The sequence below is a fragment of the Tubulanus polymorphus genome, chromosome 1 (assembly GCF_964204645.1).
Source record: "Tubulanus polymorphus chromosome 1, tnTubPoly1.2, whole genome shotgun sequence".
NCBI classification, from domain to species: Eukaryota; Metazoa; Nemertea; class Palaeonemertea; order Tubulaniformes; family Tubulanidae; genus Tubulanus; species Tubulanus polymorphus.
Genome location: NC_134025.1, coordinates 21,801,594 through 21,823,147, shown reverse-complemented (window position 1 = coordinate 21,823,147; position 21,554 = coordinate 21,801,594). Strand labels below are relative to the sequence as shown.

General features: G+C 37.9%; 3 protein-coding genes across 7 annotated transcripts in view; 1 reads left to right on the top strand and 2 right to left on the bottom strand.

Annotated features, from left to right (window-relative positions):
• LOC141898129 (ubiquitin-ribosomal protein eS31 fusion protein) overlaps window positions 1-21,554 on the bottom strand; it is a 147,561-nt gene that overhangs the window by 3,081 nt on the left and 122,926 nt on the right. The window contains exon 1 of one of the 4 annotated variants that reach the window (XM_074783957.1): window positions 214-250. The exons of 2 other annotated variants lie outside the window; for them this stretch is intronic. The gene's annotated coding sequence lies outside the window, so the exon portion shown is untranslated. Of the gene's footprint in view, window positions 1-40; window positions 94-213; window positions 251-21,554 lie in introns of those variants that run through there. One more of the 4 variants, XM_074783958.1, reaches the window with a different exon arrangement.
• On the top strand, window positions 2,517-16,502 carry LOC141910223 (tetratricopeptide repeat protein 7B-like). 2 transcript variants are annotated; one of them, XM_074800944.1, is made up of 18 exons: window positions 2,517-2,681; window positions 3,124-3,382; window positions 3,573-3,651; window positions 6,604-6,731; window positions 8,823-8,886; window positions 9,406-9,543; window positions 9,770-9,853; window positions 9,939-10,043; window positions 10,290-10,462; window positions 10,835-10,907; window positions 11,066-11,226; window positions 11,533-11,649; window positions 11,972-12,066; window positions 12,262-12,300; window positions 13,755-13,898; window positions 14,096-14,193; window positions 14,487-14,683; window positions 15,217-16,502. In XM_074800944.1, the coding sequence occupies exons 1-18, from the start codon at window positions 2,645-2,647 to the stop codon at window positions 15,347-15,349; spliced, it is 2,124 nt and encodes a 707-aa protein (XP_074657045.1). In that variant the 5' UTR covers window positions 2,517-2,644; the 3' UTR covers window positions 15,350-16,502. The 2 variants fall into 2 exon arrangements, with proteins under 2 accessions (XP_074657045.1, XP_074657052.1); XM_074800951.1 differs by lacking the exon at window positions 12,262-12,300.
• LOC141898127 (protein STPG4-like) lies at window positions 16,704-18,818 on the bottom strand. Its single transcript, XM_074783955.1, has 8 exons — window positions 18,645-18,818; window positions 18,408-18,482; window positions 18,127-18,302; window positions 17,956-18,040; window positions 17,454-17,527; window positions 17,290-17,344; window positions 17,094-17,201; window positions 16,704-16,942 (listed from the first exon to the last, which is right to left on the bottom strand). Exons 1-8 carry the CDS (start codon window positions 18,813-18,815, stop codon window positions 16,829-16,831), a joined length of 858 nt encoding a protein of 285 aa, XP_074640056.1. The 5' UTR covers window positions 18,816-18,818; the 3' UTR covers window positions 16,704-16,828.

The window sequence follows — 21,554 nt, the reverse complement described above, 5'->3', positions numbered from 1 at the left end:
AATGATGATGGCCGGGAATGGATTTTCTGAAATTCTGTACCTATGAAACGGCACAATATACACCACGAAACGCCTCGATACATTTAAAATTGCCCTGAAATAATTACGAACAACATACAGCCTTCATCCAAAAGCCGTTTCTGAAGAAAAGCGGTCGCCTTTTCTCATAAATACGTGAAAATAAACACAAATCTAATCGGAAATGTGCATTACCTCTAATTTCTAAAGCGGAAGTGAACGAATGAGTGGGGCTTACATAGCGATAAAGACGGTGACCTATAGTCTCTCAATTTGCTTTAAAAAACCCGACTCATAATTGTTTGTGTCGACTCTTCACATAAAACTTCACAAATTTCAATAGATTGAATTAAATTGTGTAGAAATCTTTGATTTTGCAGTTATGAAATTGAAATGAACATCAGAGTAACCAGGATTGACGAGATTATCCTACGTTGTTGTAAAATGGCGGCTCTTCGGTCGCCTCATACTGGAGGTGCCCATCATGCAAAGTCGAAATTGACTCGTTTAGAGTCGGAGATCGACAAATGCAGAGGTGACGCCCATTGGAATCGAGCGGTAGAATTGGCCAAACAAATCACAGCAAAATCGGCTGGATTAGGTTCGTGATTCTTGGAGAATTTCTCAGAATAAATGCGAATTATTTTACTTCCGGGTTTACGTCTTCCAGCGTCCGCCGGTTTCCTCCAATGCTAGTCCGGTCGGTCGGTGTAGTATAAGTAGGCCTATTCAAAATGCCTGCAACATAAATTCGCCTTTAGCCTATTGCGCTTCTTCAACCTATCAAGGACCTTGTTACCCTTCCGATGCTAAGTAAGATCAGCTGTCTGAGTCACTCACAGGGGCTCGTATCAGAGTTGTAGGTAATGTAAAAACGAGAGTTGTAGTTAATGTAAAAACGATAATCTGTTAATCCAATGTATATAGTATATGTAAAATAACAAGGGGGCTAACGACGCTCACAAACAACTCAACTTCGGTCGCTTACTATTTCGTTATTTTTTATCCAATTTTGATAATCCAGGCATGATATGAAAGCTAATAGCTTCCTGCTTCTAACGAAACTAATCTCGTCAACTTCCAATGAATAGATCGTCAATTATATGTCTTTCAACCGAAATTACGGCCGAAATCGCCTGGACCGAAAATGCTATGACGCCGGTTTTTGCCGATTTCGAAATTTAAAACGTTGAGTTCGACACGAAATCCTTCACCGATTTCGATGATCGAGGGCTTCAAATGCGCACAACATTCTATATTTTCTGAATATCGCAGTTGTTTCGTTAATCCATACGATCTTATAACTATGCATACGCCAATTTTCCGATTTTACGTCAATTCACGAACTCCACGCGCGATCTCAATGATGTCATCTCCCACAATGCTTAGCGCAATACCGAACCGAAATAAATTTTATTTCCAATTTATTTTCTGTGTATATTTACGTGAAATTCAGAATCTATTATAACCGGATCATGTTTATTCTAGCTTAAATAAGATAAAACATTATTTGATTGAATTGTTACGAAATAAAATTCACTGCGGACCTGTTGCTAGTTCAAGTTCAAGTTCGCCATCTTGAGATCCCGTATCGAGTGCGTGAATGAATCTTTCCCTTTAAAACACTTTTTTTCTGTCTTTTCCTCGAAAAAACTCCATGTTTCCAGGAATGACTGATATTCTTTAGGGACCCTGTTCAAAGGGGGCCAACTGCAATATTTTCCATCCGTAGAATTCATGCTGAAATGTCATTTATTGTCTATTCTAGAAACTCTTGTGCATTTGGTAATCGGCGAATCGAAACTCGAACAGTATCTATCCGGGAATCCGACTGCGTTAGCTGACTCTCCATCCGACCAAAATACCGCCGAGCTATTGGAAGCCGAAAAATATCTTAATGAAGTCATCAAAAAAGATGACCAGAACAAGGTGAGAAGTTGATTCGTTTAGAAGGCGCTAAATCAGAGTGCCAAGCATTCTGTTCCTAGATGTTTTAGCGTCGATAAGCGTCATTACTGGGCTGTTTCGTGGCATTATAGGTCTATTTGTTTCAAATGATTCAATTCAGTCATCTTGCCAAACTTAGTAGTAGATGCCTCATCAACTATTAAATTGATGAATCGAGAAAAAATTGAAACGCCTTAACGGTTAAACATTTTATCTGAAGCTGAGCCGTAGTTTTCCTATGAAATATTGTCACGAATAATCAGCAAATGGACCGATCGCAGATTAGGTGTCTTTTATTTAAGCAGAAATAGGGCTTATGGGCCTCGAATTTCATAGATTAACTTTTTACTTCACAGGCAGTCCAGTATTTTATTTTAAGCCTACAAGATTTTGTTTATCCTTCTACATGCACTTCTTATTTTGAATTAATTCATGAATAGAATATACATGTATACCGGTATAAAGATCAACCTGTTTAGCTTAAGTCTTGTCCATTTCCTAATATATGGTAGATTATTTGCTAAATGTTTAAATTCCGGGATTACAGGTCGCATCCAAACACGAGGCTCAGTTATTATTGAGCAAGTTGAAATACGCGAGTGGACAATATCAAGAAACATTGAATCTACTAGAACAAGCCCAGCTCGATAAGCTCGCGTTGGAAAGTGTGTCGAGCCGTATGTTGAAGATTGTGGCCGAATCATATGCTTTGAAGGGTGAGTTAGTTACCCTGAGTTTGATCTTTATTTCTTTACCCTTGGGTTAAGTTATAAGTATTGAACAATAAAAATCGAAAGATATAAAACATATTAAAACATTTTAGCTCACTCGGGACGTTAGGTGTTTAGGTCCTGTTATTTTTAAATAAACTTTCAACAATTTTGGTTTTGGATGCTGTATGTGTACAGCACACTGAATAACAACAATTAACGAAGTAGATTCTACAGTTGGATCCGGCCAACTTTGATAATCAATTTAGAAAAATTGTTTTCTGACCAGTAATGAAATATATACAGTATCAAAAATTCGAATTTTTGACAGTATATTTACAATCCAATTCGATTTTCATCGTTAAAAAAAAGATCCAATTCGAGTCTACAGTATTGCATAGATAATTCACTTTACTTAACTTGCGAATGCTATTTTTTATGTTTCAAGGAATGAGTTTAGAAAAGTTGCCTCCACCATCGACGAGTAAGTACAAGATAAAAGAACGCGAAGATACAATCATAAAATGCTACGAAAAAGCGAGTGAGTTGTGTCTGTTATACCTGCAAGAAGTCGATCGAGGGCAACGCAATGTGGCCGTCAGTGTTTCAGTGGCACCTAGTGGCCAGTTTGTTAGTCACGGCGATCTGATGGGACCGATATTGGAAACAGCTATTCAGCGCACACCGATACTGTACATTAAAAATGGGTGAGTTTTCCCGACTGACTTCAAGACTCTCAATGAAGCATTGGAAAGTAGATGCATTAGAGCTGTTTATAATAAAGGTCCAATCTTAGTAAATTTTAATTTTATAACTATTCTAGAAACAAGTCTCCTTGAAGTCTCATTATTGCACAACTGCATCTGTCGACTGACCACCTGCTCTGTTTTGTTTCAGCCAATTACCATGTGCAATAAAGACGTTCAGAGATTTACTGCGAGCGGTAGAATCGAGAGCCACTCAAAATTTGAGGCCGGTAAGTGTTTATAACAAGGATAAAAAAAGCATTTTGGTGAAAGCTAGCAGACAACAGTAACCATTTCCAGGGAAAAATCTTTTTGAATTTTCAATGAGCCACAGATGGCGCAACAATACATCAGTTATACATTGTAAAATTAGTTCATTTTCGATGAAATTTGAACGGGACTTTTAGGCTTCCAAATCCAAATGTTATCAAACAATTCATCAAATTGATTCTCACCCAGTGTAAGGTATACATTTCACTGAAAATTGATTTACTAATGAGAAAGCGAATCCTATATCTATCCGATGACTTTCATTCGATAATTTTTAGGCCAGCCGTAGGCTGAGCCTATTACTATACAAATGGAGCGAATTTAAATGACATGGTTTCCACACAAAAGGCTCTTTTGCTTGACAAGTGAGGGCATATTCGAACAAATCACGTATTTAAGCGTAATCCATTCTCGGAATCGTAGCGAGCAGAATTTTGAAATAGGCTTTCATAAAAATGTTTTCTGCATTTTTCATGAAAATAAAATCGGGAAAATTTCAATTTTTATCAGCCAATCAGGAAGTTGTGTCTTCCCTGTGATTGGTTTATCTAAAAATATCAGCAGCTGTTCACGTGAATTATCGTGATTTCATTACTGGCGCTTTTGCGCATGACGTCATGTATCAACACGCGACAATACTTCCGCGTTCGCTACGTGTTCGCTGATTGGCCCATTTACTGGGAAATTCCACAGAAGCCTAATGTGGTTTGTTACAAGCGCTGTGATTGGCCCGACCTGATTCTGGCACGGCTTTAGCTTAGTGGGTTCGAATCCCTTGACGGGAGAAGATGATGGATCCTATCGATGCTATCAACAAATAAGTTTCCCGGTTGGGCAGCTGCGGATATCTACCGAAAGTGTTGCGGTTCGATATTTCGAGGTTTCTTTGAATTTTGGAGTGATATTGAAATCCGGTAAACACCGGCGGTAGATTGTGGTGAAAACCCATTGCTTGATATTTGTACTACTTAATCAACGAAAAGCGTCGGGGCCGCGCCAGGAGTTTTCGCGATTCAAGTAGCTCAATAGCCTACTTCTTCGTGTTCGTCCACCTCCGCAATTTTCACTCCGCCGATCTCTGACACGGCTCTGTCGCCGTCGGCGCTGTGATTATTACTATTATTACTATTCGTACCACCAAAATTTTTTATTTCTATATCAGGGAGGTCTGGAGAATAAAAAAGTCAAAATTTGGATATCACATAGGCCTGATTTCATCGAATAAGTCGACCATGGTTGTTACGTTTCCGTACTAATTACCACCTAAAACCGTCTGAACAATTTTGTCACAACCAACATTTCGTTTACAGAAATCAGGTGTTCACGTGAACCCGCGGTATCGTCTATTGTTTTACTTCCGGGTTTTATTCTAAGATTTAAAATCGTATTTCAAGATCGATTTCTATGAAATCTTTAGTTGATTTGGTGTTTGGGAGGAATTTTTATTTGCTCTACAGAAAATTCATCCTTGACAATTGCGCAAGGTTCGCAAAAAAATTGCTTTTCCCAAATCGAGTGTATGAACTTGATATGCTAATTAGCCATGTGCTCGAATTGCAAATTCAATCAAATTTTATTCTGCCAAAAAAAATGTTAAATCCAATTCGCTTTCCGAGAGTTAATGGTATGCTGCATGGAACAAAGTTGTTCTGAGATGGGTCTTGAAGCTATTGAGTCGAGAGATAACCATCTAGATAGTTCGTGAGAGTTCCAAAGTTTTGAAGACGCTTCAAGGTAATGACTTGATATTTGGTTTATACGTGTATCTACCCTAGACACATCTTCAGGCCAAAAACTGGCCCTGTCAGATTCAAGATGGCCGACTGGCAGCCATTGTTGTTCGCCAAAATCAGCACTTTTTACACATTTTAGAAGTTTTCGAGGGAAATTTTGAAGACACTTTTATCAATAACCTTGATCATTCGTATATATTTGTATCCCCCAAGGGCCCATCGGCATGAGAAAAATTGGGTCGATCGGACTCAAGATGGCCGTCCTGTGACCTTTTTTGTTCCCAAAAATGTTAATTTTGGCCTGAATTCTGAGTCCTGTAGCTTTCTAATGGTGTGCCATTTTTCATTGTAATTTGTAATGGGTATTCTTTGGAAAAGGATCTTTTATATCCGAGAGGGTATTTTTGACCAGGCAATTATGACGCAATTGGCGGCCATCTTGGGGTCATCAGTACTCATTCGTAGGTGGAAAAAAAGTTTAGCCACATCATTTTGATACTTAAGCATATTTTGCTACCATAATTAATTGGAAAGTTGTAGCTCATGACATGTTCTATGATTGAGGTGAGTTTCAAGCTCATTGGTTTTTGTTTATGGCCACCAGGGGGCGTTGAACAATACAATAACTTAGTATTTCTATATTACATTCGTACCTATGCATATTTTGCTACCACAATCAATTGGAAAGTTGTAGCTCATGACATGGTCTATGATCTTTGTGAGTTTCAAGCTCATTGGTTTTTGTATATGGCCACCAGGGGCGTTGAACAATACAATAACTTAGTATTTCTATATTACATTCGCTCCTGCTGTCTGTGTTAACACACGATTGTACTATGTAAATGACATTGAGCAGGGAGTGTATATTGATAAATATAACCCACAGATTACATCATTTATAAAAAGCAAATCTGACAGGCTGGCCATTGTGCCCCTTGGGGCTCTTGTTGGATATAGCAGCCTCAAAATCAATTTCAAATTTCTTTGAAAATGAACCGATTTTCACTGCAAGTGTTTTTGTTGCGCCATCTGGTGAGTGCCGGTATCGTTTAAACAAATGCGTCTACGGTGGTGTCTACGGCAATTCCATAATATTGGTACATTATCACCGGCCTGCGTTTTTCAATATGACGCATGCCAATCTAAAGCGTTAACGTTGATATCGTTATTACAATTCAGACATTAGCGAAACAGTTGGCCGAAGTTTTACTGCGCGGAATCTGCGTCAAGAATTACGAAAAAATTGACATGGCTGATTATTCCGAAACTGCCAGTTCTCCTCTACCTCGAAAATATTCCGGAGAACGGTAAGTATGCAAAAGTCTGACCTCCTAACTCGTGCAGTTTACTCGATATGCCTTCCCTCGTATGTCATTTTAGAACTCCATCATATTTGATGATTGTTTTTAGTGACTGACTGAAATGTCTTTTTGCAAATTGCTTGATTTAGATTTTTATTTTCGTTTTTGAATAATTTAATTGTGTTCATTTTTCATCAGTCATCTGTCCCGGCCTTGGTGGACAGAATCCAGTTATTTTTATAAAACGTCAATGAATTGTCTTGATATTCGGTTTATACATGTATCTACATATTGTAGATATATCTTCAGCCCAAAAATTGGCCCTGTCAGAATCAAGATGGCCAACTGGTGGCCATTTTTGTTCGCCAAAATCAGCACTTGCTATTGGTTACTTCATGTTCATGTCAATGACGAAAACAATTCAAATCTAACTGTTTTCAAGCTTAGATTTCTACATGAAAACATACCCGATGTCTGTACTCATGACAAACTTTTCTAACACAAATTCAGTCATTATACTTGGCTATTTTTGTTGAATCTGGTAGGCGGCACCACCACGCGTCGCGCGAAACTTCGGAATTTATTATCGGTAGAAATCAGAACGAAAAAATTACCGACCGAATTGGACACGGTTGAGATTAAAGCAAACTGGTAGAATATAAACAGCATTCGATAATCGTGTATTACGTAACCGTTTATCGATAGAAGTCGCGGCATCGTAGCTGTAACTTCGCAGATCAGAAAAAACACGACAAGCGCGACAACATTTCTGAGAGCGCGGAGGTCGATGACGTTCGTTTGGGCGACCGAATTGCTGCGACAAAGAGACCGTCTAGCCGCGGTCGCACGATGTAAGACCATCATTAATAGAAAATTGACGACTATCAGAATGCAAGTAGGAAATATAGACGTTACGAACATGTAGACGTAATATTCGTAGTAATCTAAGAACTGTAAATAAAACTTTGTACGTTTATAAAAGACGCTAAAGCCTCCGTACTGCGTATAAACACGAATGTTCAATCTAAGACAAGGCCAGCGATAAGAAGCTGGAAATGACATAGGTGTTATGAGATGCCAGTTTGCCAACGCGCATAAAACGACCATCGAAACCATGATAAAAAATTGTTTGTTTTTCGTCCAGAATCGTGCGGCGCGCAGCGGAAACGAAATCACAATTAACCGGTCGACGCTGAGCAAAACGATCGACCAATTCCGCGACACCTGCAGCCATATGAACGCGAATCCGAATACGTACGAAATCCAACCGCCGAATTGGAACGCGTGAAAACGAAACGCGACGTCGCCGAGAACGGCGTAGACGTACAACATCCGAATCGGGTACAAAAACGCGAACGAAACGAGAAACAATAAATCGAAGACGGCTACGAATTTGCAGACGTAATAAGATTTACGTTTCATATAACGTTCGATCGTAACGATAATGAGAATATTCGCGGCGATTCCGACCAGCGATAGCGTACCGTGTAAAATCGTTTGGGCGTAAAACGTATCGATGTAGATTGATCGTATCGGTAGATTTTTTTTATCGCACGGCGGCGGCACGGCGTGAGATGTATTCTGAGCAGACGTCATTATCGAACGACCAGCAGACAGATATCTTGTTAATGATGTGATGACTATAACGGATAACGATGATGAAATGTGAGATGGAGACTTCATTTTGTAGGATTATGTTACCAATTATCGAGATTACTACCGCGTTCACTCTATGTCTTTTAGAATGTTCCAATTTAGAACGGATGAAGCATCCACACTGTGAATCTGTGCTAAACTGGGCTGTTCCATTTTAGAACAGACCTCAGGCCAAAAATGATCTTTTTGGGCACAAATATATATATATGTATGTATGTATGTATGTATGTATGTATGTTTGTATGTATGTATGTACGTACGTACGTACGTAGGGGGTATTGAATATTGTTATTGTCAGATTGTTGAACATTTCGAACCTCTTCCCAAGCGGGGGCATGGTGTCCCTGGACCCCTAGTTTATATACATATACTCTGATTTGGGGTCATTATCAAGATGCAGATAACTATTAACCATTAACCATTATTTTGGTATAATTGCAGGTTGTTCTTGCCCAAGGATGAAAATGAGGAAACCATTTTGTTGCTTCTTATTGCTGAATGCATGGTATGTATGGCATCCGAGAATGATTCTAACCATTCTGTGTTAAAGAAATTTCATGAGAAGATTCGTAGAGGGGCTGTGTTGACCTAGTGTAGCATAAATACAATGAGACGAACAGTACTTTATAGGTTAACTACTTCATTTGTTGCACGAGCTTTCGCCATTAGTGAATAGTGGCTTCATAGGATGAATGAGTGTAGTCGATGAAAAAACAAGAGCACTCTGCCAATTAATACTGTTCATTCCATTGTCTATATACTCATACACCTGATGAAGCTAATATACATAAGTAGCAAAAGAAAGAAAAAATGGTTATGAATTACTATTCGCCTCGTAAGAAATTTCATGCAATTTGTAAATGGAAACGGTGTTTATTCTATACGCCCAGAATTTGTCTCAGCCAAAAATTGTTGGACCCAAATAAGTAGCTTGTTAATGAACAATGGTCGAAAGATTTTATTCAGATCTAGGATGATACGTATACGTGATTTTATCGCTGATTATCGATGATCTGTACTTTAGGCTAACCGAGAAGCAATCTTGACGCGATCGCCGGAATATCAAGAGGCGCGAGAACACACCGCGTCAAGAGCAGCTGCAATTTACGATCTGTTGACCATTTCACTCGTACGAAGGGCACAAACTGACTTGTTATCTGAAGTAAGTTGGATATTATATGTTTTATAAGTAAACAATGATGAAATTTGCGGCGAGCCTGTTTTAATGAAAGATCCAAAATAAAAATCATATTCTACATTTCACACAGTCTAACCTATTTTACAGTCAAATTGGTTTGATCAGATTTCAGATACCTTGAAAAGAAATGAATTGAATTTTTGAATATTTCATGGAGGGGTCTGATGATCGATTCTTTGTTCGATTTCAGACATTTGAAAGGGCTATGAAATTCTCATTTGCTGACTTCCACGTCTGGTATCAGTTTGCATTGTCGCTAATCTGCTCAGAAAAAGTAAGAGTGATCCAGCACAATTTCTCTCTAGAGCATGCACATTTTGCGAATTTTCCCGGGTATGACTTGATTTTTCTTTTCACAGTACGCTCGGGCTTTGTTAGTGTTAGAGGAGTGTCATGGTTTGCAGCCTGAAAATTCAATAATTCTCCTTCAAATGGCACAAATCTGCTACTATCATTTACATATTGTAAGTAAACAAAGGATGGATTATCGTAATGATAATAATGATAGTTTTTTTCCCCTAGAATTATAACACGTTAGTAAAAACTAGATCAGTATTATCCGATAGGTTATATCAGTTAAAGAGAACTCGAAAGTTTATTGACACCTTGATTTAATAGATGACACATTTGTTAAATAGAAAATTCTATTGCCAAAATGTGATTGTCTAGTTCATCCCTTAGTAATAAGTTCAATTTTGATTTACTTGGAGCTGGATAAGGGAATTGCATGCGCAAAAAAAGTGGTTGAGCTCGGGGATAACCAACCGATGGCAGCACGTGGTTATGTCGCTTTGGGAATCGGATACGCTTTGAAGGCGTTTGAGGCAAAAGTTCGCGGAAACCGACAAGAATTACAGAAAAAAGCTTTAACCAATTACTCAAAGTAAGTAGTAACTAAGAAATAATTAAGTACCAGTACATGTTGGAATCATGGACACATTTTGGTATTACATGCCCATTGTTAAGGCTTGGTGAATCGGGCTTTTCATTTCTGGTCTAAACGTTCCAAAATTGTGAATGTGAAGCATGGCTTATTGTATATACAGTACCTTTGTGCCTTGGTTCCGTTTGCCTCAGAGTATCTCCTCGCACTTATTGCTCAGAAAATATTTTCAAATCATTCAAAATCAGAATTTCCAACCTGTCTACCGCAGAAATCGCATACCGGTTCTTCGGACTCTGCTTAACTATGATATGTGTTCAAATCTGGTGGCACACGTTTAGTTAAAAGTCTCATTATTTTTAACAATTTCAGAGCTCACAAGTTAGATAATAATGACCACGTTGCCTTATTACATCTGGCATTACAGTTGGCTATTTTCAGGAAGGTACGTAAGATTACTATCATTGTACTCCTGTAAAAGTTCCTCCCATTTCCCGCTAACAAGCGTTACTTCATATCTGGCAGTCCAATAACGCTCTGAGCCCAGTTGTGTTCAAGTCAATCCTTCTTAAGTCTGTGTACTGTATGTATTTCTCGTTTCAGATCCCTGAGGCGATAAAATACGTAAGACAAGCGTTGAAATTGAAATACGACCACGTACATTCGTTGCACTTATTATCGCTGCTATTATCGGCTCAGAAACATTGCGACGAAGCTTTGGTGTTGATCGAGGCCGCTTTAGATGAATATCCGGATAATCTGAGGTACGTTAACGAAGTTTAATGGAAATGTTCGTGAATAAAATCTCTGGGCCCAGTTTCACAAAAAGATTATGGTAACTCCAAAATTGATTTAGATAAATTGAATAAATGAAGAAATTGAGTTGATTTATGAGTTAAACCATTTTGTGTTTAAAGTTTGTAAATTCCCTGTGTCGTTAATGAGTAGCAACTCTCCTGCACTGGTTGGGAAACAAACTTCGACATTGCGTGCAAGAACTCTGTAGGGAAACTTCTGAGAAATTAAAAATCGTAGCGCATTTTTGAGACATTGTTTCTTTCTGGTTTCAGTTTAATGTTAACGAAATCGAAACTTGAACAGATCTGCCTCGGAACTGACGAAGCTTTGATGACTTGTAAGCACATGCTTTACATATGGAAGCAGTATTACCAACCGAGTCCGGAATTGTAAGTACATGTATATGTTTATGTAATTTTACGTCTAGCCGTTCTGTCTGTCCTTCCATAGTGTTATGAAAAATCATCTTAATTAGTTATTGCAATATGGCTTCTGTAATGAGCTATTCATAAATTCAGTCTATTCACTATTGAATTAGAAGTTGTCTTTGAAATTTATAAAAGCAGTCATCTTAATACCCGATTTACTTTTTTGGTATTTCTTCATCAAGGAAGCAAGTAGATAGCTAGCAGTTGATCTGTTGAAGTTCGTACGAATTTGTAAGCAACTTTTATTAAGAGCTATTGTGTTTCTTTCTGGTTTGATTCGCAGTGAACAGAGAGGAACTGGCCTTATTGACAGAGTCACCGCCGATAAACGGACGCTAGCGCAATTACAGTTAGCCGAAATGAGTGACCGCGATTCCGGTAGGTTTCATGTTCATCTGCTCGAGCTTGATAATTGCAATCTACTAAAACCTGATGACCGTCTGGTTCAGTTGGGCAACAAAAACGTTCAAACGCATAATCATGATTTATTAGCTTTAACCTCCTAATTAACCATTAACCCAGCATATGTGAAAAGGGTTGTACCTAGCAATAATGTTGATGTCTATGTTGCAGTCAGATTGTGCGTACCCGATGAAACCTTTCTTCGTGCAGGTAGTGTATATGGTACTAACTGAGAACGTCGCTTATGAAGTAGTGGCCTAGCTAGGTTCTTTCAATGATGTTCGCGTATTGCTGATAGAGGTTATGCACAGGCGTCATCACGAATTGTTTACATAAAGCCCCTAATATTGGATGTCAACTTTGACTTTTTGTTTTGGTTGACCGCTTGCTCTCGGTCGGTAGCAAATATTTCATGAACGCACGCATAACCTCTAGTAGACTCGCATACGCAAAGTTAGGTTACCAGAGGACAATATTGCAAAAAGAATTTCAAATTGCGTGCATTTAGTAACAGGCAGTTCGGTGTCTGCTGTACGGTAGCGCTCTTCATTTTCGCTTCTTCGTTAACCCTTTCAGTGTGTCTACACCGCAGTGCGGTGTATAAATTGATGACAGACTTCACTGATGCGGTGCATTAATATTATGAATATTAGTTTTCATCTCTATTGTCAAAAGATAGCAGCACCTGTCCGACATAGTCAAACATAGTGCAATACTAGTAACTAAGGATACGGCACGCCACAGTGTAGATCCCCTATAGCAGCAGTATGGATGTAATTTGACTGGGGTGGAATTTTTTTGATTTTCAAATAATCTCCAGCACTTTCGGGTAATGATTAGTCAGCACTGAAAGGGTTAATAAATGCCTAGCTCCGGTATATAGTGCGCTATGTGCAAATACGCAGAATTCTACTATATCTATTTCGTTGAAATACACAAGGTTAACGGTAATTAAAAGATGGGATTGGTTGCATGTATTTGATGGTGAATACATCGTCGGCATTATTTCATTCATCTTTTCATTTTCTGGATACGGATATTTTATGAATCATTTCATTTTTAACATTTTTGAAGCCTTTTCTTTTGGAATAAAAGGTGATACGTGCTTTTTATTGGTGAGGTTTGATGGTAAAGGTTTGGATCGAAAGTTATCTTTTGCATTTAATTTGCCAGTTGATTTCTACGATGCAGATGTTGTTATATCCTTTCATTTTATTTCTTCTGCACTTTTGGTCGATTCTTAAACCTTGGATTTTACGGCACTGATTCCCTAGATCTTCAGCAGGGGTGTAGATTTGTAAAGTTTCACAGTTTATCAGTGAACCTCAATGTTGAACCATCCGACGAAATTCGTAACTGTTGTTTTTAACGGGGTTCTTAATCGAACTATTTCAAAAAACGTTGTTTTTAGCAATTTATGATTTGCAATCTGTCTCGAGCACAGGACCTATTCGCTCATATGTAATCTGGATTTGACTGGAGTCACTCTTTATGAGAACTAGTGTTACTACCTCTGAATCACTCCTGATTCGACCTTAATCAAATACGGGAATATTGATTTGTGATGTATTTATGAATGCTGGAGATTATTTCTGGATGGCTGCTAGAAAATATCTAGATATTGACGATAAACATGACTTAAATGATATTTTTTGTTCATTCAGGATCGGTGAGGGCTGAATCTATAGCTGCGTCGCGTGTCGAGCAAGCTTTATCCGAGGTTGCTTCGTCGATGAATAATAGCATTCAACCGAGACAAGGTCCCAGCCAGGCGTGGAGTCTCCAAGCGCAGATCTGGTTGCACCTTGGTAAGTGATAAGGGAATTGTATAGTGCATGTGTGTACAATCAATATGGGTAAATACAGATATTGAATTCATCATTTAATTGAGTGACATGAAATACTGGATATTTTACCTGTATTTCCTATCAGAACATTGAATTTTGCTGTTTTAAACTGGAAACTGTAGTCCTCTTAATCTGTTATGTAAATCTTTTTTTTTCAGCCGAACTTTATTTGACTGTCAATAATGACACCGAGGCAATGGCATGTGTAAAAGAGGCTAGCAGCATATTCCCGCTGAACCATCAAGTGGCTTTCATGGTAACTAGATATTCGTAGATTATTTATGAAATGACCTATCAAGGACTGTTCTCGGGTTTACAGTAACTGTTCATCTCCTTGTGTTCTATTGTTGACTCATACATTTATCTTAAGTATATGCAAAAGGAAATTCGTAAGGATTGGACAAGAGTTAAAAGATAATAAATTGGAATCCTTGGTGGCGGCAAAGTTTCTTGGTTAATTGTCCTTTTCTTCCCTGATAGTGCTCAATCCCAGTTTCAGCCGAAAACTAGCGGACTAGTTCAAGACTCGTTTTGTGGCTTTATTTACAGAAAGGACGTATACACGAGCATCGGATGGAGTACCACGAAGCGAAGAAATGTTACGATAACGCCGTTTCAATAAATCCCGGAAACATCAAAAGTCTCCAACACCTTGGAATAGTTTTACACCATTTAGGCCAGAATCGCCTGGCCGAAAAGGTACTACGCGATGCCGTCAATATTGACCCAACTTCGAGCCAGTCATGGTGAGTCTTCGAAAAATGCAGGGAAATTTTTGTTTCCATCTATGTCTTAATTTTATTTGACCGTGTGAATTGATTGAATTCTTAATAGATCAGTCAGGGAAAAACAACTTGCATGTTTGGGAATAGTCGGGGAATAAAATTGGCCAACCTGCACTAGTCGTTGCATAGCTGTCTGTTTTAATGCCAGAAAAAAGTAACCAGTCAGTGTAGACTGCATCTTAAAACGCTGGCATACAATGGCACATAGAAGTTTTGATTTTGAAAGTCATAATTTTGGGGGTCCAGGCCTATTTGGCCCCCGGGGGCAGTGATGAAAAAAGTGGCACCCGCTCTATAGATGATCCTTAGGACCTATTTAATCAATCTAGCATAGTTGCCAAGTGGTACTAAAAATGCCATGGAAACTGATTTCTAGAGCCCTATTTCAGATTGATCCCTCTCTATTTATTTCATGTTTAATCGATTTTAATCATTTTTGTGAACCAGAATGCAGGTATCATTGTAATACTTGAAATTTCATTTCCTGTTTTCAGGAACTGTTTGGGTGAGGTGCTACAGACATTAGGGGAAGGAGACGCGTCATCGGAGTGTCTTTTTACTGCTGTCGACTTAGAGGCTACCGATCCGATAGTCCCATTCCAAGTGATTCCACGACTTATGCAGTAACAATTCGTTAATCTCCATAGAAACTGTGTATCGAGAAAACATATCATTATTTTTTCGTGTTAGATTATGATGTATACGAAGCTCGTTCCTGCCTTTATGGAATTGTTATATCTCTAGTCAAAAAAGTTTATTTGGCAAGCCACCAGAATTCCATCGATCCATAGGAGAAAATTTGATTAATCTCTAGATATAGATACAGTCAACCCGCCGATATACCGGCCTCCCATTTACTGCCACCCCGCCTGCCGCAAGGTTTTCTCAACGTACATCTCACTACAAGTACATAGTAAAACACCCCCAATATACCGCCTTACTCTCTATACCGCCAAAATCGTTTTGTACCGATGTTGCCGGTTTATCGGGGGTTGACTATTCGTTATTAACAAACTGATTTCTGGTCAGTTAATCACTGCCACTGAGGTGCCTTAGACTGCGCTAAATTTCGACCTTTTTGGACTGTGAAAATTTGTCCCCGACTAAGTGTTACATATTAATCAGAGTTATATATTAAGTATGATTTCTAAATAAAGTGTAACAAAATCATTCCAACTAACATCCTGGGGCCAGTTGCTCAAAAGTTGGTTAGAGTTAACCAGTGGATAGTTGGCATAGTGACAATTAAAAGTTCATTGTTACTATGGTATTCATCCGCCGGTCATCTTTAACCAACTTTTGAGCAACTGAGCCCTGCATAGTTTAACGGTTATCTGAGTTGATCGGATCTGACTTAAGCGAAGTCTACTATATGTTTTAGAGTTTAAGCGAAACAATAATTGATACCTCGTTTTTCCTTTCGGCTGAGCTAGAAAAGTTGGACCAGGCTGGCCGCGTATCTTCCCTGTACATTTCTTTTTAAAACGTCATGATCAGGCTAACCAGACCCGGCAGCTATAGAAATGAACTGATAACGAATTTTATCGCAGTTTACAAAAGTGACCCGGCCGATCAAGAGAAACGAGGTATCAAGTTTTTTGTTGCCTTACAAATAAAAGTATGCCTGTGGTGTCTAAGTAATCAAGTTATCTGTGATTTTAGTTGTTGAAATGTTAGTTGCTTATTTGTACATAATGTATATAGTTGAAATGAAGTATGAATAGTGTGAGATGCAGTGTATTTATTCCCAAAAAACGAAGACAAAAATAAAGCTATAAACTATCGAAATATCAGTTATTCTCTGTTTTTCTGTGGTCAAGTATCTATCAATAGAATGTTATTTATTTCATGAGTTGGATTTGAGGATTTGACGTAATTGCGAACTAACAATTCACTGCTAACAGAACAAGAGACGTGTAAAGACAATTTTTCAGAGGGGGACTAAGAAGATTTAAAAACCAAAACAAACTTTATTTACATTTATTCAAACCATGATAGCATATATCCCGTGTATGAAAAAAGTGCAACAATCAATTCAAAGTGACGGACGCAAAACAATGTGAATATACACATGACCTATACTGAGAAATCTTAGTTCAAACTACGTTAGGTTTCAAATGCGCTACTAAAAAAGAGGCCGTGCTGACGTCCCATCTTTGCAATAGTATTTGGCATCGGTACATGATTGGTTTTCTCGTAAGTTCCTGGACCTGGAACTTTCTGAAAAAAAAATGTTTAGATAATGTATGCGCATTTGGTTCTAACTATCTATGCTCCTGCGTAAGATTTTTGAAATCCGTACAAAGAGCAGCAATTTCACACAACTTCTGACGAGAATTTTGGCTTCCTTTTCTTGCATCAGGAAGCTTACCGTATTGGGCGATCGAAACCTGGGCGTTTTAGACTTGAAACTTGACGATACACAACGTGATCCTATCGTTATTCTAGGTTCATACGCTCCAGGAGGTGGCCCGTCTTTCTGTGTAGCGATGAAAAATATCGAAACAATTAGATTAGAAAGATAATCAATTGTAACTGTTAATAAATAAATACACACTGAGACTTACTGGGCGGAAATATATAGTTGGAAACCTTTGTTGTTGTGATTTAAAGACCATATGCCTTAATAAAGATGGAAAATAGTTATTAGGTACAAATACAATTTTTACTGACCACAGGCGAGGTGACCATATTGAAGAAAAAATATATACATCTTATTAGGTTTACTTACTTTGAAGGGAGTCGCTCTGCTGTCATTGAAAGATAGTTTTCTATCGGATACTTATTCGGGCTTACGTTGATATCCTGGAATAGAGAATCTTTAAACTGATTGCCTTTCCATACGATTTCTAAGGCGCTTGATGGATATTATGTGAATAGTCTCGCGCTGCGGACTGCTGTCCTTAGGGCTAGGGCTATTAATATGTATAAATTTGCCAGCTTTTATATTTATACTATTCATACTATTTTGTTATGCTCGGAAAAATTGTATATCTTTTTTGGAGCAATAAACTAAACTAAACTAAACTATGGGTTTCGGGCAGAGAAAGAAGAATATCGTCTTGAAAAATATTTCCATTGCATTTACAAAAGGGTACGGTCGAATTGCGACGGGAGCACGTGCCTCATTGTGCTCTTGTCTGGATCCGCCCAAGAACTTTCTTGTTTAACTTAAATAGGTAAAAGTAAATTGATTTGGTTTTTTCTGAAATAAATGTTAAATGCCTATAGACCTTATCTTTGATCCCTCTGTTCAGCAAATCTTTTCCTTTTCGACCAGTGGATTTGAAGTTGTACGTCAGCGGCAGAGTCTCCAATCTTTAAAAGAAATCCATGCACGATAACATTATAATCGATATATTTACGGACAACAGCTATGACGGATTAACGGATTAACAACTTACTCTTCTATGAAATCTTTTCTGTTATAAGCTCCCGGTAACAAGGTCGCCCCTTTGCCGTGTGGGTTGGGGTCACGTCTTCGGCCGTCTGATTTGAATCTGTACGATTGTTTTATCGGGTTCTTATTGTAGAGCGTGATGAAATCCTGGACCTCGTAAGCTCCCGGGACTGGCGTTTCCTAAAGAATAACGCCGTAGTATTTTGATGTCAACTATAGGGCCTATGAAGAACGATCTTAATTTCTTATTTTCGTTAAAACAAAAAGATGATTGATTATACGTACTCTGATAGTACAACGCCACCAGTTTTCTCTATTACTGACGGGATCTTCATAATTTTCCTTCAACGCATGTCTCGCCTTAGGAATGCCACGTGATGGAAATAATTCATTAAAGTAATCAATAATGCTCCCAAACATAGTATTTCAGTAAGATACAAGCATTAATATTTCGATATCAAATGTATGACTTATATTGATTAGATGTATATCAGGGTGAAAGTACTACTCATTTTTACTTACCTGTTTCGGACTTATCTTCACGGCAGTTATTTGAGCTTTTTGTTCGTAATCGGCTCTAGACGAGTTAGTTTCCATAAGCGGAGGCGAAGCCGCGAGTGCGCTTCTGTTGAGACTACCTTGAGTTGAAGCGGAATTTACTGTGACCGTCGCAGCTGCACGAGCTTCTGCCATTTCCGTAATGTATCTTATTTGAACAATTTAAAAATACGTTTTTCGATATAAATCTTCGGTTTCTGTCACCAATTGATAATTTTCATCGTATTCTTGTAAGAAATCTCATCAAAAGATTCGCTAATTTCCAACGCTGAGTTGTCGCGGCGAATCTCCCAATGAAAAACACGCCGATATCGATCACAAGTTCTGTTTGAATATTGAATGATTGTTGTTAACACAGTGTGCCAGACGAGTTTTCGCCGTCTTTCAATGTTCTCCAGTTACAGTCTTTTAGTATTATTCAATATGAAAGAAGCGTCTGCCTCTATATACGAACCAGTACGGTTTCTCCCCGGTTTGTTAATATCACTGTTCGTTTTAATAATTGAAGAGGTTTTGATAAAAGGCCGTATGGTTACCACCTTATGTGTACTGACTTTACCGTGACTGCCTATGATCAATGTTATTAAGTCAGTATATAGAGTCCCGATGATATATTTATAAAGTAAATGTACTAGAGCATATCTGCAAACATATTTAAGTTCTGATACAGTTATACACATATATTAAACCGTTGGTCCGTTAATTGACCTCAGCTATCGGGGTAAACAAAGGTTACAAATGTCAAAGAATGTAAGATCTTCGCACTACGCGTAAATGGTAATAATTCAACGGATTTGGTATGAACAAACTAAAAGGGATTGACATTCGCGATTTTCGATTCAAAATAATTTCTGAAATACGCAAAAGAATTCAACTTCTCTGGGTTTGTACCAGGCAGGCCCGTGCAGAGCTTTTTTGAAAAAGAAAAATGATCACGCTTTTTCACCGCGAAAAAAGGGACATTTTTTCCCCATTGAAAAAGAATAAATCTTAAATATGATTTTTTTCCAAATAAATGGTCTTAGATCAGATGCCGCTGCACCAGGATTTGCAGTATCTGGTACTGGCAATATATATGTAAGGGCGGTTTTCTGTTCGAACGAACGCTCCTTTTTAGAAAGTGCCCTTCATGATTTCGTATCGTAGACTGGTTACCGGTCTCTATCTTCGGGACAGGCAACCAATTAATTATCGTATCACAACACAGTGATGGAGGGTGCCCCCTTTTTTCCGTCAAGTGTCCTTCAATTTTTATCATCCGTTGTGCATCCTACTAGTAGATACGTACACTTAACACAATTTCTAACAGTCTAATATTTGATCACCAGAATGCAGGAAGTGCAATCTAAAAGGGATCTGATTTTCAAAATTTTCTTTCTAGGGGAGAGCGCCCCGACCCCCTAGGTTGATTCCGTGGAATGGATCGTGGAATTGCGCTAATTATCTCAAGGTGCGCCACCTTTCAAGAATCCTTGATCCCTTTAACGTGCGTACGATTCAGATCCTAAGATGTTATTTATTTGGTTGGTAGATTTCATTTGATTTTTCGATCGAGGGAGTGTCCCTTCCTTGACAGACCCACCACACCTGCCGGGGAGCGAAACAGGGGGTTTTATTTTGGAATAAAACATCGTTAAAATCATGAAATTATTTGTCAGCCTCTTTTTTAAATTATTTGTCAGCCTCTTTTTTAACTCCCGATTCCCAGTTTCAATTCCGTGAACATCCTCTCAAGTCAGGGTCTCGCTGCACTTGCCGACGCGAACGAGAATCTTTGTCGCGTGATAGCAAATTGTTGCACAGAAACCCTGCCGCGGCAAAAACGTATCAAAACAACAAAGGTGGTTTGATGAACAAATAATTTATTTTATCAGAAAAACGTACGAACTGTTGCGTACATACTCTTTACGATAATAGCTACCTACCTACTGAACGAATCTGTCACTCTTCTGAAGAATTGACCCTACCTTTACCCTGCGTACGTAATAAATGAATGACCCCGTACAAAGTTGTGTGATCGGCGGTCGAATTTACAGAATTTTTTGTAAGCCGTAGTTTAATACACTGTAGTTCATTTTTCGGAGGTTGAAAATAGACAAAACAAGCCGTGTAATGGAATGGGTTTTCAGCATCTGCCAGTCATGAAGGATCGAATATAATTTGTGGTCAACTTCGTCAAAAGCCCTAACTCTATCCGGTAACTGCATATACCGTAGCAAATCACTCACTTTTCCTTCCACTTCTAATACCCGGTATTTAATTCGCGATAAAATTACCCACAAAAAATACATAAATATTTTTTTTCAAAACTTTTTACAAAAGGACCGTTCTGCAGTTTCATACACATACACAAATCTTCTTAAATATTGCGAAATTCATACATCATGGGCTTGTAAATATCACTTATATACTTATATATATATATATATATATATATATATATATATATATATATATATATATATATATATATATATATATATATATATATATATATATATATATATATATATATATATATATATATATATATATATATATATATATATATATATATATATATATATATATATATATATATATATATATATATGTTAGACATCGTATTACTTCTCTCTCCTTTTATTATTTTTCTGTTAGTGCACATCTTTGTGTCAAACATTTCTGTTTTTTGTCTGTTTGTTGTTATTGTTGTTTTCTTCTTTCACAATCTTATACTTTGATACTACGGATACTACAATTTTATACTACGGATTTTTTCTTCAAAACAAAATATGTTCTAACGCAATTGTTGGAATTGGTATGGAACGTCATCCTAGCAAAAACTCTACATCGCATTTTGACAACGTACTCGAATTTTACGACCAACTTTCA

Coding starts and splice junctions, on each gene's coding strand:
- LOC141910223 (XM_074800944.1), top strand. CDS start 2,645: ATGTTGAAGATTGTGGCCGAATCATATGCTTTGAAGG. Junction 3,383..3,572: donor ATACTGTACATTAAAAATGG/GTGAGTTTTCCC, acceptor GTTTTGTTTCAG/CCAATTACCATGTGCAATAA. Junction 11,650..11,971: donor TACCAACCGAGTCCGGAATT/GTAAGTACATGT, acceptor TTTGATTCGCAG/TGAACAGAGAGGAACTGGCC.
- LOC141898127 (XM_074783955.1), bottom strand. CDS start 18,815: ATGGCAGAAGCTCGTGCAGCTGCGACGGTCACAGTAAATTCCGCTTCA. Junction 18,041..18,126: donor AGAAAAGATTTCATAGAAGA/GTAAGTTGTTAA, acceptor TTTCTTTTAAAG/ATTGGAGACTCTGCCGCTGA. Junction 17,528..17,955: donor ACAGAGGGATCAAAGATAAG/GTCTATAGGCAT, acceptor TCTCTATTCCAG/GATATCAACGTAAGCCCGAA.